At 45.9% G+C, this 20,003-nt stretch overlaps 1 protein-coding gene across 1 annotated transcript in view; it reads right to left on the reverse strand.

The window, feature by feature from the left end:
- The window catches only part of LOC144767799 (DBH-like monooxygenase protein 2), a 274,266-nt gene that overhangs the window by 16,990 nt on the left and 237,273 nt on the right, over positions 1-20,003 (reverse strand). The window contains exon 11 of the mRNA XM_078651178.1: positions 3,205-3,335. Coding sequence (XP_078507304.1) covers positions 3,205-3,335 — 131 coding nt within the window. The remainder of the gene's footprint in view (positions 1-3,204; positions 3,336-20,003) is intronic.

Below are 20,003 nucleotides of genomic sequence, written 5' to 3' on the forward strand. Positions count from 1 at the left end.
AGATCTTGAGTTCGTCGTTAAACCATGGGGCTTTCTTGCTGCCTGGTCTGCTCGGCGGGGTCTTCAGAGGGGCGAGGTCGTCTGCGCAGTCGCTGATCCATTTCGTGAGGTTGGTGGCCGCTTGGCTGGGGTTCGTTGTGCTGGTGGGAGGGTTCTTGCTCAGGGAAGAAGCGAGCTGGTCTGCAGTGATCTTGTTCCAGCTTCTGCGCGGAACCTGTAGCTGGTGGTGGTGGATCGTGTTCTTTCTGTAGCTGAAGTGGACGCAGCTGTGATCCGTCCAGTGGAGTCCCGTGGCGTGGCTGAAGGCGATGTCTTTGCTGGAAGAGAAGACCGGGTCGAGTGTGTGTCCGGCGCAGTGGGTGGGGGTGGTCACCAGTTGCTTGAGTCCGAGGTTTTCGAGGTTGTCCAGCAGGGTGGTGGTGTTGCGGTCGTTGTTGTTCTCCAGGTGGAAGTTGAGGTCCCCGAGGAGGATGTAGTCGGCGGAGGGGAGGGCGTGTGGGCTGATGAAGTCGGCGATGTCTTCGCTGAATTGTGTGCGTGGTCCCGGGGGTCTGTAGATAAGGGTGCCTCTGAGGGTGGTCTTGGGGTTGACGTGGATCTGGAAGTGCAGGTGTTCGGTGGGTGCAAGGGTATCGTCGGTGTTGGTCGTGATGCGGATGGTGTCCCTGTGGATGATGGCGATGCCTCCTCCGGTCTGGTTGACGCGGTCCCTCCGGATGATCTTGTAGCCGTCCGGGATAGCGATGGCGATGTCGGGCTCTGAGGAGTCGTTCAGCAAGGTTTCCGTGAGGAAGGCGACGTCTGGGGCTGTGGTGTCGAGCAGGTTCCAGAGCTCGACGGCGTGTCTGTGGACGGAGCGGGTGTTGAGCAGGATGCACTTCAGGTGGGTGCTGCTGGGGTTCGGCTTGGTGGGTGCTGGTGTGGCGTGGGTCCGGTTGCAGGTGAACTTGCAGGAGTGGCAGCTGAAGGGTCCGTGGGTGCGTCTCGGTGTGGATCGGTAGCAACCCGGGGTTCGGCCGGTGTTGAGTGCGTTGAGTTCGGTGGCGTCGTAGGTCCGTCGGGTCGGCTTACGTCGGTGGGGGCCAGGGGTCCTGGCACTGGGCGCGGTACAGGCGCGGACGGGCGCAGACGGGCTTACCTTTGGCGCGCCTTCGGCGCGCCCGCTGAGCGTTTGCCACTCTGCCATATGAGGAGAGTGGGGGGGTGGAGCGAGGGAGGGGCAGCTGGGAGGCGGGAGCGGGGCAGCGAATGGGAAGGGTTCAGGAGGAAGGGGGCGGGGCCGCCGGGGATCAGCGGCGGGGAGCAGGGAGGTGGCGGGAAACGCGGCGGGGGCACAGCGGGTCAAAAACGGCGGACAAATAAACTAAAACTAAAAGAGAAAGGCTGGGCTCAGAAGGGCAGCAGGGGAGACAGCACCAACACAGGGGATACAAACGTGCAACAGGGGAGAAGTCGAGTAGTCGGCAAGAAGCGGCGCTGCGCTACAGAGGCAGAGACCACTCCTATTGGTCAGGAGCACAGCTACGGCCAGCGGCGGGAATGGGGCAGCCTGGGCACACCCACGGGGAGTGTGCGCGGTGCGTGGTGGTGTGACCGGCCCAGATATGAACACAAGGGTGTAACCATGTTGAATAACCTGTGAAACTCACTGGTCTGAGGTAATCCCAAGCCAGTCAAGTAGAAAAAGCATGTGCTGCAGTCATGGCAGGTGTTGAGGAAGAAGAAGATTGGTGTCCCTGCTGATGGCTATGGCCTCTGCCACCACCGCATCCCTTAGAGGCATGAAAGGGCTGCATATATTGTTGCACAGACTTCCAAGACTGCATTTGGCTATAAGCAAGGTCTCCTCAGTATTGTCAGTTGAACTGACAGTCTGGAGATTGCAAGCCCAACAAATGGGGCTATTACACAGCTCTCCTTGAAGCGCTCTAGGGCAGAATCTGGATTCAATCTAAAGGGCACTTTGAAGACAGATGACACGGCAGGGGTGTCGAAACTGAGAAAGTGAGAGACCAGAAGACTGAAGGATGAACTGTTTATGTGGCACACAATGTAGGGAACCTGAACTGAGGAGACCACTTGGATACCTGAATAGAAACTGATCAGTTTGGACTATTTAATGAATTAAAATGGTCCTCAGAGGTTTAGCTGTCGGATTTGTAATAGAAAAAGCACAGCATTTAATTACAGCAATCTTTGCAGTGGTGCTCGCAGTGCATCGTTGGGCTTTTTTTTCTGAATTAGTTTGGGGTTTTTAATTTCTTTTCCTATGATATGCCAGCCTGCTGCTGGTCTGTAGCCATTCTATTTACAGAGGCTGAAGACCGCCCTTGTTTTTTGCAAAACTTGCCACAAGGGTGTTTCTCTAAACTGATAGAGAATTTGGGGTCCTAATTCATACATGGATGAGCAGTCACTTTTTGTGTATTCTTGTTGGTAATTAGCTTGTCTAGCTTTGGCTCCAGATGGTGTGATGAGTCCCATTGCCTGAATAATGTAAAATCCAGGTGAGCTTGAGTACTGATGCACATTTTTGTCCAGAATGAGAAGTTCCAAACATAGATTGCTTTGACCACCCTAGAAGGGAGCTCATTTGAGCCCCAGGAATGTTCAGCGCCATTGACCTATTTCTGACTTCAAGTGTACCTTAAAGTCTTTGCCTGTTACACCCCAATTTCGGGTTGAATGTATTTTGTGTTGGTCAGATCAGATGAGTGTGGGACAACATTCAGTACTTAGGAATGCCACTTTTGCTAGATGGATGGTCAAGCACAAAATCCTTTTGGAATAACCTCCTAAAGGGAAGGCAAGACAAGAAAGAAAGTTCATATGACATCAAATGCATTGCTTTCGGATAACACTCATTACTCCAGTTTTAGGACCCTACTTTCCTCCTTTCTTGTTCTCTTGGGGGGTGTGCTATCAATTCTTGATGTTAGCAAGAGAAGGATGAGACGTCCTTCTTAATTCCAGACTGAAGGATAAAGTTAGAAAAGAAAGCAACAGTAAGTATGCTTTTTCCTAGAATTCAAAGGGGGGAATTACCTTTTTTGAGTTGGGGCTACAGCATAACCTCTCTCTGAGATGGTGATACACCTCACAGAGCAAAGAGCTTGACTGATAGATATGGACTTAGCAGAATGAGAATTAACAGTAACTCCTTTAATTACTTACATCAGATACAAGATGAGAGCATAAACATACCTGGTAATGTCAAAGCCAAGGGATGATGAGACAGGGTTGTAAACTGGGATGCTCAGACACACAGCGATGTCATTCTTAGGGTAGTACATAAGGAAAGCAAGACACCTCTCTTCATTGATGCCAATACCACCCTGGAGGGAGACACAATCAGACACAACTAATAAGGCAGGTGCAACTAATCCAATGTATTGCCATGTGGGTGATATGACGGCTACCTGTTGCACAAAAGGTTAACATACTGTCTAGAAAGTAGCAGGCAGTGGCCACAGATACCAGTGCTGATTGTAATATGCCTGTCCCATAATGTGTTTTGCATTGCCTCATTATTGGATCTCACTGATGGGATAACAGTCCTTTCTCACCCTATTTTCACAGGTTGCACAGTGAAGTGGAAATAAAGTGACAAAGAAACTTTTGTAGAGTGATGTTCCCGTACTATAACTAGCTTTAAAACAGTCTAAATTATTTGCAAAGCAGCTATGGCCCTTACAATAGCTCCCCAAAGACACTCCCAGTTTCTCCATGCAGGTGCTCTCCCCAATTAGCATCCGCTGCTGCTACAAGTGCAGATAAACAAAAATATTTAGGATGAGGGGGGCCTCAATAGTCCTTAATATACAAGGTCATGTTAGATCTGTGAGTCGTCTCATCAATTCTTAATTATTTCATCTTTTATATTTCTTTTAAAACAACCAAACAGTTACAGCCAATGTTTTTAGGTCAGTAAACTTCTTCAGGGCTACAAGAGACATAAGGGGCCATTACGATGATGAAATGAAGGCCATCCATGCTGGTGGAAATCCGTCATGTCCTCTTCCCCAGGTGTGGTCATTCCGACCAACAAATCACAATTGACGCATAGAGGCAAGTTTCCATCTGCGCAATCTGCCAGGCTCCGCATGTTTTTTTTGCATGCCAGGGTGGCGGACTGAGACAATAGGGCAGGTACGACGTGCAAAACATGTTTCGTCCACCTAGCAAATAACTTTGTTGCAGACAGCCCTTCCCACCACCGCGTCAAAACCACCACGTTGTGGATGGCGGAAATACAACATCAGAGAGGAAGAGCCGATACTGTACCCAACCAAATCCCTGGACCCGCTATGGATCATGTGCCACAGGCTTTCCCACTGCACTTCTGGCTGCACCTCCGGCAGACAATTTGCTGCCGCACTCAACAGCAGAGGTACGTACCAGACATTTCCACGCATTCAAACCCTGAACAACTACATCTCCCAGCAAGCGTGGTGGCACCGCAATGAATGTGGCAACCTGCAAAAATGCAATGCGTGAGGCCCACCCAATGCCCATGAGTGACCTTCGGTGCTCCAGAAGGCAATTGGAGCTAATGCCAAGCCCCACAGTTGCAGAGTGCGCACACCGCAACAATATAACATGTACGCAAAAGGCACCAATTGACTAATGGCTCATCTGCACTGTGTGTGCCACATCCTGGTGGCCTGGAAGCTGCGACCGCAACCCTGCAATGTTCAGGTGTGGACAATGTGTGTCCTCGCTGCGAATGCCAGCTACCATGCATGCGAACATATACTGCATCTGCACTGGCGCCTTGATAATTACATCACTCATCACAACTCATGTGCCTAAAGTGACTGGTGCACCCCATTGGCAATGTTGTGGGTCATGAGGTCCCGATGCATATTGAGTAACCACACAGACACCGTACATGCATAAGAGAACTGGCCCAGGGCACCAGTGACGCCTGTGCTTGGTGGCTGTGGGCTGGGTGTAAATCATCCCTCTGGGAGTGGCTGGCACATCAGAACAACTAGAACAGTGACCAGCTGGTCACTACACAGTGATGGTTTGAGAATGTGTGACCCGTGAGCCAAGTGTGAAATTACATACATAGCCATGCCTCGTGGCCAGCATGGACTTAAATGAGGGAAGGAGTCAAAAAGGAATAAGGTCTCCCACACTGTACCAATGTGTAATGAAACATCCAACCTGTGAACCATGCTTGAACATTTCTTGACATCTGACTGGCGTCTCTTGGCCAGAGGTCAAATTGTGAAGGGTCAGTGGCGTAGGCAGACAATCAGAGGTGTCCAGTGTCTGCCAATCAGACATACATGTAATCCCTAGCACACCCAACACACATATTGGTGTGGCGTGCAGTGTGTCTAGCTGCCACTGCCTGAGTCAGAGCTTCTCCAGACCAAGCGCCCTCAAAAATCCTGCCCACCAGTATGGATGACGTGTGATTACCACACCTTGCAATCCTCATTGGCTCACGTGACATTCCCTGTTGACCGATAAACTTACACACCTGCATGACTGATTGTCACTGTACAATGTGTATGTGATGTAAAGCACTGTCACACCCCACACTCATATCAGTTGCGCCATAAAAAAAATGAGAAGCACATGAGCGAGCAGACATTGAGAGATGAGGGGCAATGGACAAGGGTGGCAGAGAGGTAATCTGAGGAGGAGGGCATGAGTGAGCGCATGGGAAGTATCATTTGCCTGATACTCTCACCTTAGGAAACCTGTGCATCCCATTAGTAGGTCCTTTCAAGGAAAAAACACACTTCTTCATAGTGACAGCACCTATCAAGAAAATCTGGAAAGAAATAATGTGTCTCCCTAGCCCATGTGAAACTGAGGAGAGACAAAGTGGGGCCCTGAAACAGGCCTGGCAGGAGACAGAAGTGAAAAATCTGACTTGCAGTGGCCCACCCGAATGCATCATTGAAGCACACAAATAAAGATTCCTGGAGTCAGCCCTGCCTGGGAGGCATCCCAAATGTTGATCGCAACCATTGATGGCACACACATTGGCCTGGGAAGTGCACCCGTCTCTAGGATCTGCAAACACTACCACTCCATCAATGTGCCAGTGGTATGACAGGCGTAGCAGATAATCTCACATGTGTGTGCAGAGTAACATGACAGCTACATCTGGTGGGACAGCACCATCACTCCCGCACCCTACCCACACATGGCCAGTGACAATGACAGTGGTGAGGAAGAAGGCCTTGACCAGCATCTAAAGCTCATCATCAACTCCCGATGAGTGTGATGCAACAATAAGAGGCCATGACTGTGTCAATGTGCCTTGCTGTCGTCTCACAGACTCAAACAAATTTCCATGAAATTTCGAACACACACTGGACTATGCGCCGGAGCTGAAAACACATGCATGCAGGGACTGAGCATCCAGAAGTACCACTATGCACAGGACACCATTGCCATACTGCCTCACTTGCTCCCCTACTCACTCTGAGGCATCCAAGTGCATGTACACAAGCAGACAATTTGAAGTCAAGAAACTTTTCCATATGTGAAGTTTTTACTAGAGTGTCAAAGCATGCTAAATATGTGCCAATACAGGTTGAAAATGCATGAGTACTGAACCAGTAACCACAGTGACATATCCATTTCACATGACGCAATATGTGGCATCAATAACCCCTCTGGACGTTGAATCACGAGCATACCCCCCCACCCCTTTCAGGAAGGAGCCGAATAGGATGTCCCTGGTCTATGGCCTTTATCAGTAGAACCCATTACCCAGACTATACATGAGGAGACTACACAACATTGGATGTGTCACACTCATCACTGGATGGATGACTCTCCAAGTGTGGGCCATCTGGCTTGCATTGCCATGTCAATCAAAGGGGATCTGTGTCCTCTAGTAGCTGTGAGACCTTGCTGATTTGGGGTGCTATGGCCTGAGCAGAACAGAATGAAGGGTGACAGGCTTCTGTGACCATGGACAGAAGGTTCAGACAGTACTCCTGGACCGCGCAGTGAACAAGCTCTGTGGACACCTCCCATGTGACAGACATGTACTAAGGTACTTACAGGGCACAAGTCCTAAAAAATGAAGTGGGAGAACTGACCAACTAAGACAAAACTCACTTAACCTCACAACACCCCGACAAAGCGCTATGAAAGATGGAAAATCGTGCGACTAACATGATTTGTGCAAATACTGGGACAGACCAACATATCTGACAGTCTTATAGTGTCAAAATTGATATACAGGGATACAATAGTGACAAAAGCATGCCTCTTTTAAGTGCCTGTGTAGAGATGGGAAACTGTGTGCACAGGTTCCCCTCTGTGGCATCTGCATTCAAATGTAAGGTTCAAGGCGGACCCCAGTCAGCATGTACAAACAGAGGGATGCTGTATAGCCACTTTCCTCAGGCCTGGCTGGGTGTGAAAAACAGGCACACTCGCTGAATGCACATTGCTGCTGGGAATGGACTGCAGACGAAGTGCAGGTGCTGTAGAATGTGTACTAGTAACAGGATGGTACACCGGGACAAGTTAAGCATATTTCTGTGGGGACAAACGGCATTGCAGGGGGCACGTCATCAAACCCGGCCAAAGTGGGGGGGCGCCGTGTTCCCCCGATTCCAGCCCTGGGTACTTGCAAAACAACAACCCCATTTCTTCTTTGTGTGCTACAGCTGCATAATGGAAGCCAGGCTCATGTCAGACGACAAAGTCCATGACAGTCAGATGATAGCATCCACTTGCCCTGGTCTGTGGTACCAAGCACCATAGACCACAGAGCACAGCACTGTCCAACCCAATGCAGACCGGGCCATAGTCAGTGAGATGAATGCCACTTCTTGTCAGGTGGTGTGCATAAAGGGATACGACGATTGATTTTGTCACTAACAGTTCCAGTTGCTGTAAAGTAGTTACGGGAATAGAAGAAGGCACACGCAGCTTTGAAGGGAATCATTTCTAAGAGACGATCCAGTTCATCTCCAGGAAGTGGACCGCCATCCAATCCAGCAGTATGAAGGAACAGATGTGCTCTTTGCACCAGTGGTTGCAAGGGGCATCCCATCGTAACCTGGGAGAGGTTCGATGTAGGCATGGCACAGGAGCGATTGTGCATAAGCACAGGTGCAGCTGTCCGCCTGCCTGACACATTGAAAGGCATCCCATAAACGTGTCACACCAAAGCAGTCTTGCACATGGACCAACAAAGGAATCACCCACAACTCATGATCCAGGTCAGCAAGGTATGTGTTTGAAAGGCAGACATCCATGGCCCACTGAAACAGACATCTTCTGCCGGGAAAGACAGGTTGCACACAGGTGTAGTAGGAACGTTAGTCAAAAGCTAATGCCCAGCACAGCCAGTGGGACACATCCAAAGAGAGGCTGCATGTGGGCATGGTAGAGTTGCAACAGACCGGGCTCACCCTGGCCCACTGAACGGTCAGATATGGCGTGAGAGCAATCTCAGACAGAGCGCTCAGCTGTAGAGACAAAGTAATGGTCAGAAAGCATGAAATGCAGTGTGCAAATTGGGGGACTGACACCTGGTGGTACTTCCGGAAAAGCATGTAATGGAGGGACAAGGCCAGAGGCCACAAGTCTGATAAAAAGTGTGCAACAGCCTTCAGTATCAGACACTATCAATACTCTGTGTGTCAGTTCCCACGAGAATAGTGGAAGAGCCGTTTTCAGCACTGACTGAATCACGCAAGACGTTCAGGACACCTGGTATCTGAAGGTCTTAGGGCTGAGGCTCATTGTACCTGTACACTCATTGAAGTATGCTTTCGCTGTGGGAATGTGAGGCCACGATTGACTATCCAAAATCATTTATGAGGAGTTAGCAGAACATTGGCGCAAAAAAGACACGGTGTGCAACTCTTACCATATGTTGAATGCCTGGCCTGTGTGTGCCTAAGGGGTCATGTAGGTCCACATCACCTGAACAGACCAGGGACTCTGCATCTGAGGCTTCACCTTCTGGGCGGTGGACTGGCTGGAGTCGTTCATGGCATGCTCGCCTTCTGTGGCTATCGAGTCACTTTTGGAGTTAGGTCACTTTTGTCAACATGTTCTGCACACTCCACAACTTAGCTGGTCATGTTTGCTACATTTGAATTGAGAGGTGACATGACTTTTGCCTTGGCTTTAGTAGCTATTCATGTCAGAATGTCATCAGCCGCACATCTCCATATGTATATGCCATATTAATTTAAAGGGCGCAGCACCACCACTTCAGAATGATTCAGCACCACCACAGCATCACTCAGCGCCACCCTAACATCACTCAGGGTCACCACAGCATCACTTAGGGTCACCCCAGCATCACTCAGCGCGACCCCAGCATCACTGAACGCTACCCCAGCATCACTCAGCGCCACCACAGCATTACTCAGCACCACCCTAGCATCACTCAGTGCCACCACAGCATCACTCAGCACCACCTCAGTCTGCCCTCGGAATTTGGCATCTGTTGGATCTCCCCTAGTGTCCGTTTGCTGCTCATGTTGCAATTTAGGTACTATTTCTCAACCTCCACTCTCCTGTTATTTATGACCCTCCCCCCCCCCCAAAAAAAAGCAATAACAAACAAGCATTAGAACAGGCAGGAAGAAATTGCAATACAAAAAAAATACATTTTGTATGTTAATTATTTTTTTAATTGGGTCGTTCAGTTGTACATAATGTCTTCTTGATTATATATAAGGTAGCAAAATGCTTTTAATACTCTTTTATTATAACTTTTCAACATGCTGCACAGCAACCACACTGCTCTAAAACATAGCTTTAAGACATTGACAAAGCCAATAGCTCTGGCTAAACACTTATAAGATCCCAACGGCGAGACCTATTGGCTATGCAATGCTTGTTTTTAAAACGTGATCAGCTGTCCATGGAATTCACTTCTCTCCAGTATACCTTGCCCAAAATCTGCAGTCTTGCAGTTACTGTAGCTGTTAGAACCCATACCACCTCTCTTGGTGTAACTCTATACTACCTTTGTTGCTAAACATGCACCCATCTCCCATGTTTAAATGCGAACCCCAGGGCACGCGCTTGTCAAAATGTTATTATTAGCCTGTCTCTAATAAACTTCTCAAGACTCGCAGCAGCCATGGGCCACCCACGATGCCCAGCCCCATAAATTAAAGAGCTGGCAATCTCCTGTCCTATAACTGTGCATTAACACACACTATCCAGCAACAAATTGAAGGAGCACAGCAATGTGGAACTGTCAAATGCACAACTCACACACGCGTATGTGGTACAAGCACATTCTACTAGGGGGGTACACACCTAGGTACACATACATCTCACTTTGAAACCACAAAGTGCCAGAGAACAGCCACATATGTATCTAAATTCCCCTAGACTGTGAACTTCATGAAGCGTGCCTGCATAAATTGTGCATGCATTATGCAGTTAGCATGATTTATATTTGAAGACCATCAGAATATTTGACATGCGCAATGCTCTTCCAACTCACCAGAGTCGGTGGACGCGGCTGCACACCTTTTTTTGCATGCATGGTAAACAAAAAGGAGCCTAAAATGCCCCTATTACCAGAGACACATGCTTGTGCCTCATAATGAGCTGATTAGGGGATCACATACTTCTAGCTGCTGCCAACTTCAAAAGCTTTTAAAAGCAGCCTGCAGTCTCTCCTGCAGCCTTCTTAACTATGAGCAAAAATTTTTATTTAATGGCACCAGTAACCAGAAAAGGGAACAGCGGGGCATTGTTCGGAGGCTAAAAACACCACAAAACTGCCAACGGCCCGCTGCAGTGGTTACAATTGAAATAGTTTACATACAAATGCACCGTTGTTACACCCTGCAAGTCTTTTCTGTTGGGAGGGTAAATGTTTTTTAAATGGGGGGCAGGAGTTGACACCAGTTCCCAAGACTGCGCCCATCTGGCTTAAAAAAAAGTTAAAACCAGTGAACATGATGCAGATTTTATAGTGCTTGAAAAACATATTAGAACATTGGAATGTTGGGAGCTCCATTGCAGACAATGGAGTGCTCCGTGCTTTTACGGGCCGGTAAACGCCCGCAGAGCAACATTCCAATGTTCTACAAAAGCTTTTCGAAGCTCGAGGGGATTTATATCCCGAAGAGCTTCGAGAAACCTTTGTTTAATTTGTTAGAACATTTTGCCCTCTAGTGGCAGAATGTTCTAATAGCCTTATAGCCCTTCGTAGCAGGGCTATACCGGCTATTAAAGTCCCGCTGTCTCGTTAAAGTCCCTCGCCTTCGGCTTGGGCCTTTAACGATTCAGCGGGCCTTTAATAGCCGGTATAGCCCGCTACGGCAGACCATAAGTCTATAATACGTCATGCAGAAATTAAATATTTTGGTGAGACAAAGCAGTTCGCTCAAACTGTGCACTGTCCTCCCAGTAGAAATGCCTGAACAGTTTTTAGTATAACGTATTCCCTATTGTGTATTCTTATACCTCTTTCGGTTTTATTTTGTTGAACGCAGGGGGTGCTACATTTTTTAAGTTTTTTAGTTACAGGCTTGGCCCTAGGCCTAGAGTATGCACGTAGGGTTTTGCCCTCAGAGTTCTGACACATGGCAAATACAGAGCTGCCTGTTACTCATGAAACACCTTTCACTACACTTTCATCACTAGCAGGAATCTGGAAATAAAGGGTCTGCAGCGGGGCTGGGAAATCCAGAGGCTGACCCCCTTGAGAACCTTATGGCACTTCTGGACAATGGTTTGCTTTTTTAAGGGGGCGTGTGCAACCTTTGAAATATTGTTCGCAGAAATCCCATTATAGGACATTATATTTAAAACCCTTTCAGTCTTTTGATGACACCTGGCGGAAATTTCAACTGGCCAGTTACAGTTGGTTACTTCTGTGTACGATTTAGCGTCTGGATATTTGGACAGTTTATATATCAGCCTCTGTAGGCACTATCCAACACTATGCCAATATATAGGAAACCATTTTTTCGCTGAAAATCAAAACAGAGGTAACACTCATCATGGTACAAACTCACCACTAAACTGGAACGCATCTAATTTAGTCACCAAATAATGTTCCTAATTAAAAAACATTGACTGATATAGAACCTAATTGGGTACCCCTCCACCTCATACCACCAACATTTCACATTTCTTCACACCGCACAGAAAATCAATGGACAATAGTAACCAGGTCAAGCTGCTGCAGACATTTCCTTCATGGAGTCCGGATCTCCTATACATCCAACTATATACACCATATTCTGTGAGCCCCCTGCATGTTGAATGTATGCCAAGGTGTACCCAGCGCAGTATTGTTTTTCGGCAACACGCAGAACTGTTTCACCAAAGTAAATAAGGATGCATCAGTGCACTCAAAAGTATTTTTTTAAAGTGATAGTTCTCAGACATATTTATTTAGTAGCATTCATTCTTTCCCCCACCTTGGCGACAATATATGGCTTCAATTGTGGGGCATAAAAGAAGGAAGTTAACACGTTGCTTTCTCCGGGGCTCATGTTGAGATTGAACTATAGCATGGAATGCGGGCATCATTTTAAGACAGACTTCACCCCCCATAAAGCAACGCACAGAATCATGCTGAGCAGCCAATCACTGGCGTGCGATCTCGCTAAATTGGGAGGTGGGCCAAATGGTGCTCTATGGACTGTATGCCGCCGAGGAAGGGAGATACCCGAAACGCGTCCGGACAAACAGCCTGATGCTTAATGGAACTGGCGAGAGCAAGTGTTTGACCTGAATAAAGCTATTGGGGAAAAGCTCTTTTATGCCGAGTGCTTCTCGATCTGTTGGACACTCCCCATGAGCAAAAGTGTTAGAGCGGCTGTCCTGACGCTGGGAGGCACCACTTCAGAAGCAGGAGGCCACGGATTCACGCAGTAAGTGGCTTCAATTGTGGGGCATAAAAGAAGGATGTTAACACGTTGCTTTCTCCGGGGCTCATGTTGAGCTTGAACTATAGCATGGAATGCGGGCATCATTTTAAGAAGGACTTCGCCCCCCATAAAGCAACGCACAGAATCATGCTGAGCAGCCAATCACTGGCGTGCGATCTTGCTAAATTGGGAGGCGGGGCCAAATAGTGCTCTATGGACTGTATGCCGCAGAGGAAGGGAGATACCCGAAACACGTCGGGACAAACAGCCCGATGCTTAATGGAACTGGCGAGAGCAAGTGTTTGAATGTTGTTTTTCGAATGATAAGTAATTCCAAAAGTTTCATGTTTTATTTGTTTTTTTTTTTAAGAAACACTAAAAAAATACAAAATTGTTAAAAAAACGAGGAACGGACTCTAATTGCAAGGTAATGTGTGAAAGTTTGGTTGAATATATGTATACCGCATGATTGACTGAAAGAATGCATTAGTAGTGTATGGTGAATTTATAGGTGAAGATTTATGAGGAAGTACTGCATCATGAAACTGCAAGCTCTTTAGCTGCACTGCACTGTGGCACTTCCAAAGCACAGAGATGTGACATATGTACATGAATATGTTGCAACTCTGTGCTTCCCTCGGCACTGCTGCACAAACTGCAGCCACGCGGTGACACAGGCACCCTTGCACCATGGTGCAACGATGTCTCTGTCGTGCGGAGATTTTGTGCAAACCGATCAGTAAAGGCATTTTCCTCTGTCAATGTGTGCTGTGGAATGCAGCATGCATTGAAAGAGGAAAAAATTAGGAGAAATTAAAACAATTCTCCTTGTTGCGCCTTGCTACACCAACTATAGGATGGCGCAGCATTCACACTCATCTCCAGATTTACGATTTCTCATAAATCTGGAGATGTGTCTTGTTCTATGGTAGTTGCGTGGGAACACCCACAGCAACACCTATGGAACCCCCTTCAACGCAAAGTTCTGTGTATGAAGGGGTCGTATTTGCAAGGAAAGGAAAAACCACGCATGATGGCTTGTCCTCTTCTTGTAAAAATGAAGGAGTGCCTGGCGCCATCACTACGTTACAAAAAGTGACGTACTGGTGGTGAAGGGTGCTTGTAAATCTGCCTCATAAGTGCTTAGGTATTGGCAGACTGATAAAATAAGAACATAGTGCAGGATGGGTGATTGAAGAATTGCATGAGACTGGCAGGAGGTATCCTAGGCTGCCGGGCTACTACTTCAGTATTTATTGGAGTGGACCAATAGTGTGCATCTGCTTAGAGATTTGTAGGGATTATACACTGAATTTTTATTTGTATTTGTGTTGGTGCCTCAGTCATTTTATAAGAATACCACTAGTACTAGAATGATGACAGTGCTGCAAACAGAGTGAACACTTAATGTATACGTGCTTACGTATTGGTAGAGTGATAGGATAAGTAGATAGTGGTAGATAATTGATTAAAGAAGTCCATGGGACACACTGGATGATTCATACTCTGCATGAGTACTAACTGGGTATTTAGAAGAGTGTATCAATAGTATGTAGCTATTAGAGGTCTGCTTGGATAGTGCACAAACTATTATAACTGTACTTGTGTTAGTAGCTAGGCCGTTCCATAAGTTCATGACTAGTAACTAGAATAATTACATTATTATAAACAGAGTATATTGTGAATTTATAAGTGCTTAGGTATTGGTGGAGTAATAGGATAAGTAGATAGTGCTGGATGGGTGATTGGAGAAATGCATGGGTCAGAAAGGAGGATTCCTACACTGCATATGTACTAACTGGGTATTTCGAAGAGTGTATCAATTGTTTGTAGCTGGTTAGAGGTGTGCATGCATAGTGTACAAAATATTGTACCTTCACTTGTGTTAGTGACTACGCCATTCCTTAAGTATACCACTAATCACTGGAGTAATTTCAGTGTTGCAAAGAAATAGCGTGCTGAATTTATAATATTGGTGGAGTAATAGGATATGTAGATAGAGCTGGATGGGTGAATGGAGAAGTGCATGGGACAGACAGAAGGATTACTAGACTGCAACTGGGTATTTAGAAGAGCGTATCAATAGTATGTAGCTGGTTAGAGGTCTTTATGCATAGGGTACAAAATATTGTACCTGCACTTGTGTTTGTGGCTAGGCCATTCCTTAAGTATATGAATAATAATAAGAATAATTTCAGTGCTGCAAAGTGAGTACATGTTGAATTTATAAGTCCTTAGGTATTGCAGATTGATAGGATACATAGCTAGTGCTGGATGGGTGATTTGAAAAGTGCATGGAACAGACAGGAGGATTCCTAGGTTGCATGGGTAGTACTTTACTAAGTAGCTGGTTAGAGGTTTATATATATATATATATATATACATATATATAGAATTTAAAAGACTGTATCAATTCTATAAAGCTGATTAGAGGTCTGCATGCATAGTGCACAGAATATTGTAGCTGTACTAGTATTGGTGTGTCTATGGTTTCGATAATGGTGATCTGTATTTTATGGTGTGAGGAGGTGCATTAGATGATCATGTGGATGATGTTATTAGTGATGTCATTTGAGATGTCATCAGTGATGTCATAAGTGATGTCACTGACCATGTCATGAGTGATCTAATATGTGATGTCATCAGCACTGCATTCCGGGGGCATGAGTTATAGTTAGCACAAGTAACTATAATGGCCGAATTTCTCTTTTTTTTGTGTGAGTGAAATGTCCAACTAACTATGACGTCCATGAAACCAGTGGTTTTTTTCAGTGAATTTCTGAGTTTTTTTTAAAGCAAATTTCAAACTATAATGTCCCTGAAACTTATTTTTTTTCAGTGAATTCTATATATATGTATTTAATCTCCTCTCACTCTTACAAGGAAGGAATAAGCTCTCAGGTTGTAGTTTGGAAGTATTGAATCTGCAAGGGACGTGAGCCACAAATTTCGGCTCGTCCGAACCTTGATAATGATACAAAACGTCATTGTAGCATCCTTATTTAAATGTACAAATGCATCCAGTTGCCAACATTAACAAAGTACTACATATTTCTTTAATCCAAAAAGCTGGCGGCAATATTGGCCTGGTCTCTATGTAAACTGGGGTGAATGTATGACATTGTTCTGCATTCTGTCCATCAACTGTTGTTTTTGCATTTGTCACCCCGAGTGGGACAGGTATGCTCAGACGTGAGTCCCGTGCTCTCCATGCCCCTGGAATTAACCTATCCTGGCTGGTGAGGGCTGAAAGTGCAAAACCGGTCCTAGGATGCTAGTTTCCAGTCCAAAGAGGACCTGGGATGGCAGTTTGAGCTGGACTGTTCCCATGGGGCAAAGGGTCAAGACTGACTTGCATATGGTTGGGTTCAAACTGAAATGGCATGGTGAGCAAAAAAACGATGGATGGAGGCCCAGATCTCTGTACTGAGGTGAATGTATGACATTGTTCTGCATTCTGTCCATCAACTGTTGTTTTTGTACAATGTCATTTCAGCATAACCGGTCCTAGGATGCTTGTGTCCAGTCCAGGGAGGACCTGGGTTGGCAGTTCGGGCTGGACTGTTCCCATGGGGCACAGGGTCATGACTGATTTGCATATGACTGGGTTACAACTGGAATGGCATGGTGAGCAAAAACACAACAGATTTAGGCCCAGAACTCTGTACGGGGGTGAATGTATGACATTGTTCTGCATTCTGTTCATCAACTGTTGGTTTTGCATTTGTCACCCCGAGTGGGACAGGTATGCTCAGAAGTGAGTCCCGTGCTCTCCATGCCGCTGGAACCAAGCTATCCTGGTTGGTGAGGGCTGAAAGTGCGAAACCAGTCCTAGGATGCTTCTTTCCAGTCCAGGGAGGACCTGGGTTGCCAGTTCGGGCTGGACTTTTCCAATGGGGCACAGGGTCAAGACTGATTTGCATATGGATGGGTTCAAACTGAAATGGCATGATGAGCAAAAAAACGATGGATGTAGGTCCAGATCTCTGTACTGAGGTGAATGTATGACATTGTTCTGCATTCTGTCCATCAACTGTTTTTTTTGCACAATGTCATTTCAATATAACCGGTCCTAGGATGCTTGTGTCCAGTCCAGGGAGGACCTGGGTTGGCAGTTCGGTCTGGACTGTTCCCATGGGGCACAGGGTCAAGACTGATTTTCATATGGCGGGGTTCAAACTGGAATGGCATGGTGAGCAACAAAGCGATGGATTTATGTCCAGGTCTCTGTACTGGGGTTAATGTATGACATTATTCTGTATTCTGTCCCTCAACTGTTGTTTTTGCATGTGTCACCCTGAGTGGGACGGGTATGCTCAGACATGAGTACTGTGTTCTCCATGCCACTGGATTCGAGTTATCCCGGCTGATGAGGGCTGAAAGCCCGAAACGGGTCCTAGGATGCTTGTTTCCAGTCCAGAGAGGACCTGTCTTGGCAGTTCGGGCTTGACTGTTCCCAGGGCCACAGGGTCAAGACTGATTCGCATATGGCTGGGTTCAAACTGGAATGGCAAGGTGAGCAAAAAAACGATGGATTTAGGCCCAGATCTCTGTACTGGGGTGAAGGTATGACATTGTTCTGCATTCTGTCCATCTACTGTTTTTGCATTTGTCACCCCGAGTCAGACGGGTATGCTCAGACGTGAGTCTTGTGCACTCCATGCCACTGGAATCAAGCTATCCTGGCTGATGAGGGCTGAAAGCTTGAAACCGGTAATAGGATGCTTGTTTCCAGTCCAGGGAGTACCTGGGTTGGCAGTTCGGGCTGAACTGTTCCCATGGGGCTCAGGGTCAAGACTGATTTGCATATGGCTAGGTTCAAACTGAAATGGCATGGTGAGCAAAAAAATGATGGATTTAGGCCCAGATCTCTGTACTGAGGTGAATGTATGACATGGTTCTGCATTCTGTCCATCAAATGTTGTTTTTGCACAATGTCATTTCAGCATATCTGGCCCCATGACCGCCATACTTATGTGACTTATTCATAATACTTAGGATTGCAAACATCAACATAAACAAAGGACTACACATTACTTTAAAGTGAAAGGCTTTCGGCCAAATTAATCTGGGCACGTTGCGTATTTTAATGGTTCATACAGAAAAGAAAAGAAAAAAAGCTTGCAGGTTTCAATCACACTCCAAGATATCGGCTAGAAGGGCTCAGGGGGTTCTTCCATGAGAAAATGTTGAATAAATTGGGGTGAAATGTCACACAAGTTGGCTGAAAAGCTAATGGTGTGTCAATCCAATGTAGCATGATGCTACCCAGGAGCTAGACCTATCTATATGAAATGGGTGTACCTCCTTATACGTAGGTTATGCCTCTACCAGACTTTTCAAAGAGTTACACACAACATGACATTGACATAACTGTCATTTTCACTCATACACTTGCTCACATGCTATCTATCTCTTTCTCTTTCTCATACACACAAACACACACACACACACAATACAGTTGGAAGGCGCTTGCCAATCTGGTCTATCTCCAATACCTGGCCCGATGGAAGGTCATAAAGGACTGTCGCTCACAGTTCTACTATTCTGACCAGGAGGCAAAAATAGCACTTTCAAGAATGCAACATAATTCTAAAGAATGCCAGATCTATTGGTGCTTATCCTTTTGTCACTCTAAGTTCTTTTTTTTCATTCTCTCCAACAAATCTGACATCTTTTTTTATCTACTGTACCAAGATATCTTACTGCATTATGATGTTTCTAAATTATAGCAGGGAGGCTCTTGAGGGTGCTGCTCCTCAAGGCTATCTTAAATCGACAGCATGTTAGTGGGTGTGATTCCACTTCTTGAACAATGGGTGGGTGGGGGGTTTCCCGATTTTAGGGTTCTTCTTCTTTCGGGTTTACCTGTGGGATACAGGAGTGCACTGGGGTTTTAAAGTACAGGGGTATAGATTATATCAGATGTAAACAATTTGATAAATCGTGATGTTCATTATCTTTATGTAGCAAGTTTATTTTTTCTAATGCCTGTATTTTGGCTTTCTTTTTCTTTAAACCTCTCAAGGGATAATGTTTGTGGAAAGGCAAAAACTCTGCACAGTATGAGTTGTTATGTGTCTAAATAATGGGGAGAATTAGGTGTATTAGCTGGAATGCAGCAGGGCTGAATTCGCCATCTAAATGTCAGTTGATCAGGGAAGAGCCCAAACTTTATAAGCCACATTTGAAGAGACACCCTTGGCCTATAAGGATAGAGGTCTGCGCAAACAGCTAGGTTTTGAAACACTTGCATGTACCTCACAGGGCGCTGCAATTAGAGGGGCAGCAATCCTTAAGGATAAACTGTTAGTACGCAAAAAAATTAAAACCGCTTCTGATCCAGGTGGTTGATGGGTCATGGTACATCTCGAAGTATATAAGAAAAAATATGTCTTTTGTGCAATCTATGGTCCAAACGTGGACGATTACATCCTGTCTAACAAATTAATGCTAGACTTATTTGATTGACAAGGAGAAATCATTATTGCAGGGGACTTTAATTGCACTTTAAACTATGACAATGATGCAACTAATAGGTCAGCTTTCCCTAGAATGCTAAGGGTTCGTGAGTCAATTTTTTTAATTATCTCAAAGCCATGGTTTGACAGATGTATGGCGGATGTTACATCCTACTTTGCCAGGTTATACATATTACTCTGCACCCAATCGACATTATTCAAGAATAGATCTGGCTTTAGCTACTAATAGTATTTTAACACGTGCTCAAATAGAGGTTTGACCTTGAATAACCTCTGACCATAACCCTGTTTTGTTAAACTTTCAGTCAACAGCTAAAGACAAGAACAAGCGATCGTTCTAATTTTCTAGATACTTATTGACTGCCCAAGAATTTATAGCATACACTCAATGAAGCCTTGCGGAGTTCTTGCGGTCCAATACTAATACTGCTTCTCCTGTCATAGTATGGGACACAATGAAAGCATATGTACAGGGTACTATTCAACAGTATATTTATCAAATAAATAAAACTCAACAGAACAATCTGAAACTAAACTGTGATACTCCAACTTGCCTAGAAATGATGCACGCGGAGGAATTTAAGTCTGGCGGCCCAAACATTGATTTAATATATGCATCTTTAATTGACTTGTGTTCACTTATGAGTAGGAAGCTTAAGGAAAAAATAGC

This window comes from Lissotriton helveticus, chromosome 7, assembly GCF_964261635.1.
Source record: "Lissotriton helveticus chromosome 7, aLisHel1.1, whole genome shotgun sequence".
Classification (NCBI taxonomy): Eukaryota; Metazoa; Chordata; class Amphibia; order Caudata; family Salamandridae; genus Lissotriton; species Lissotriton helveticus.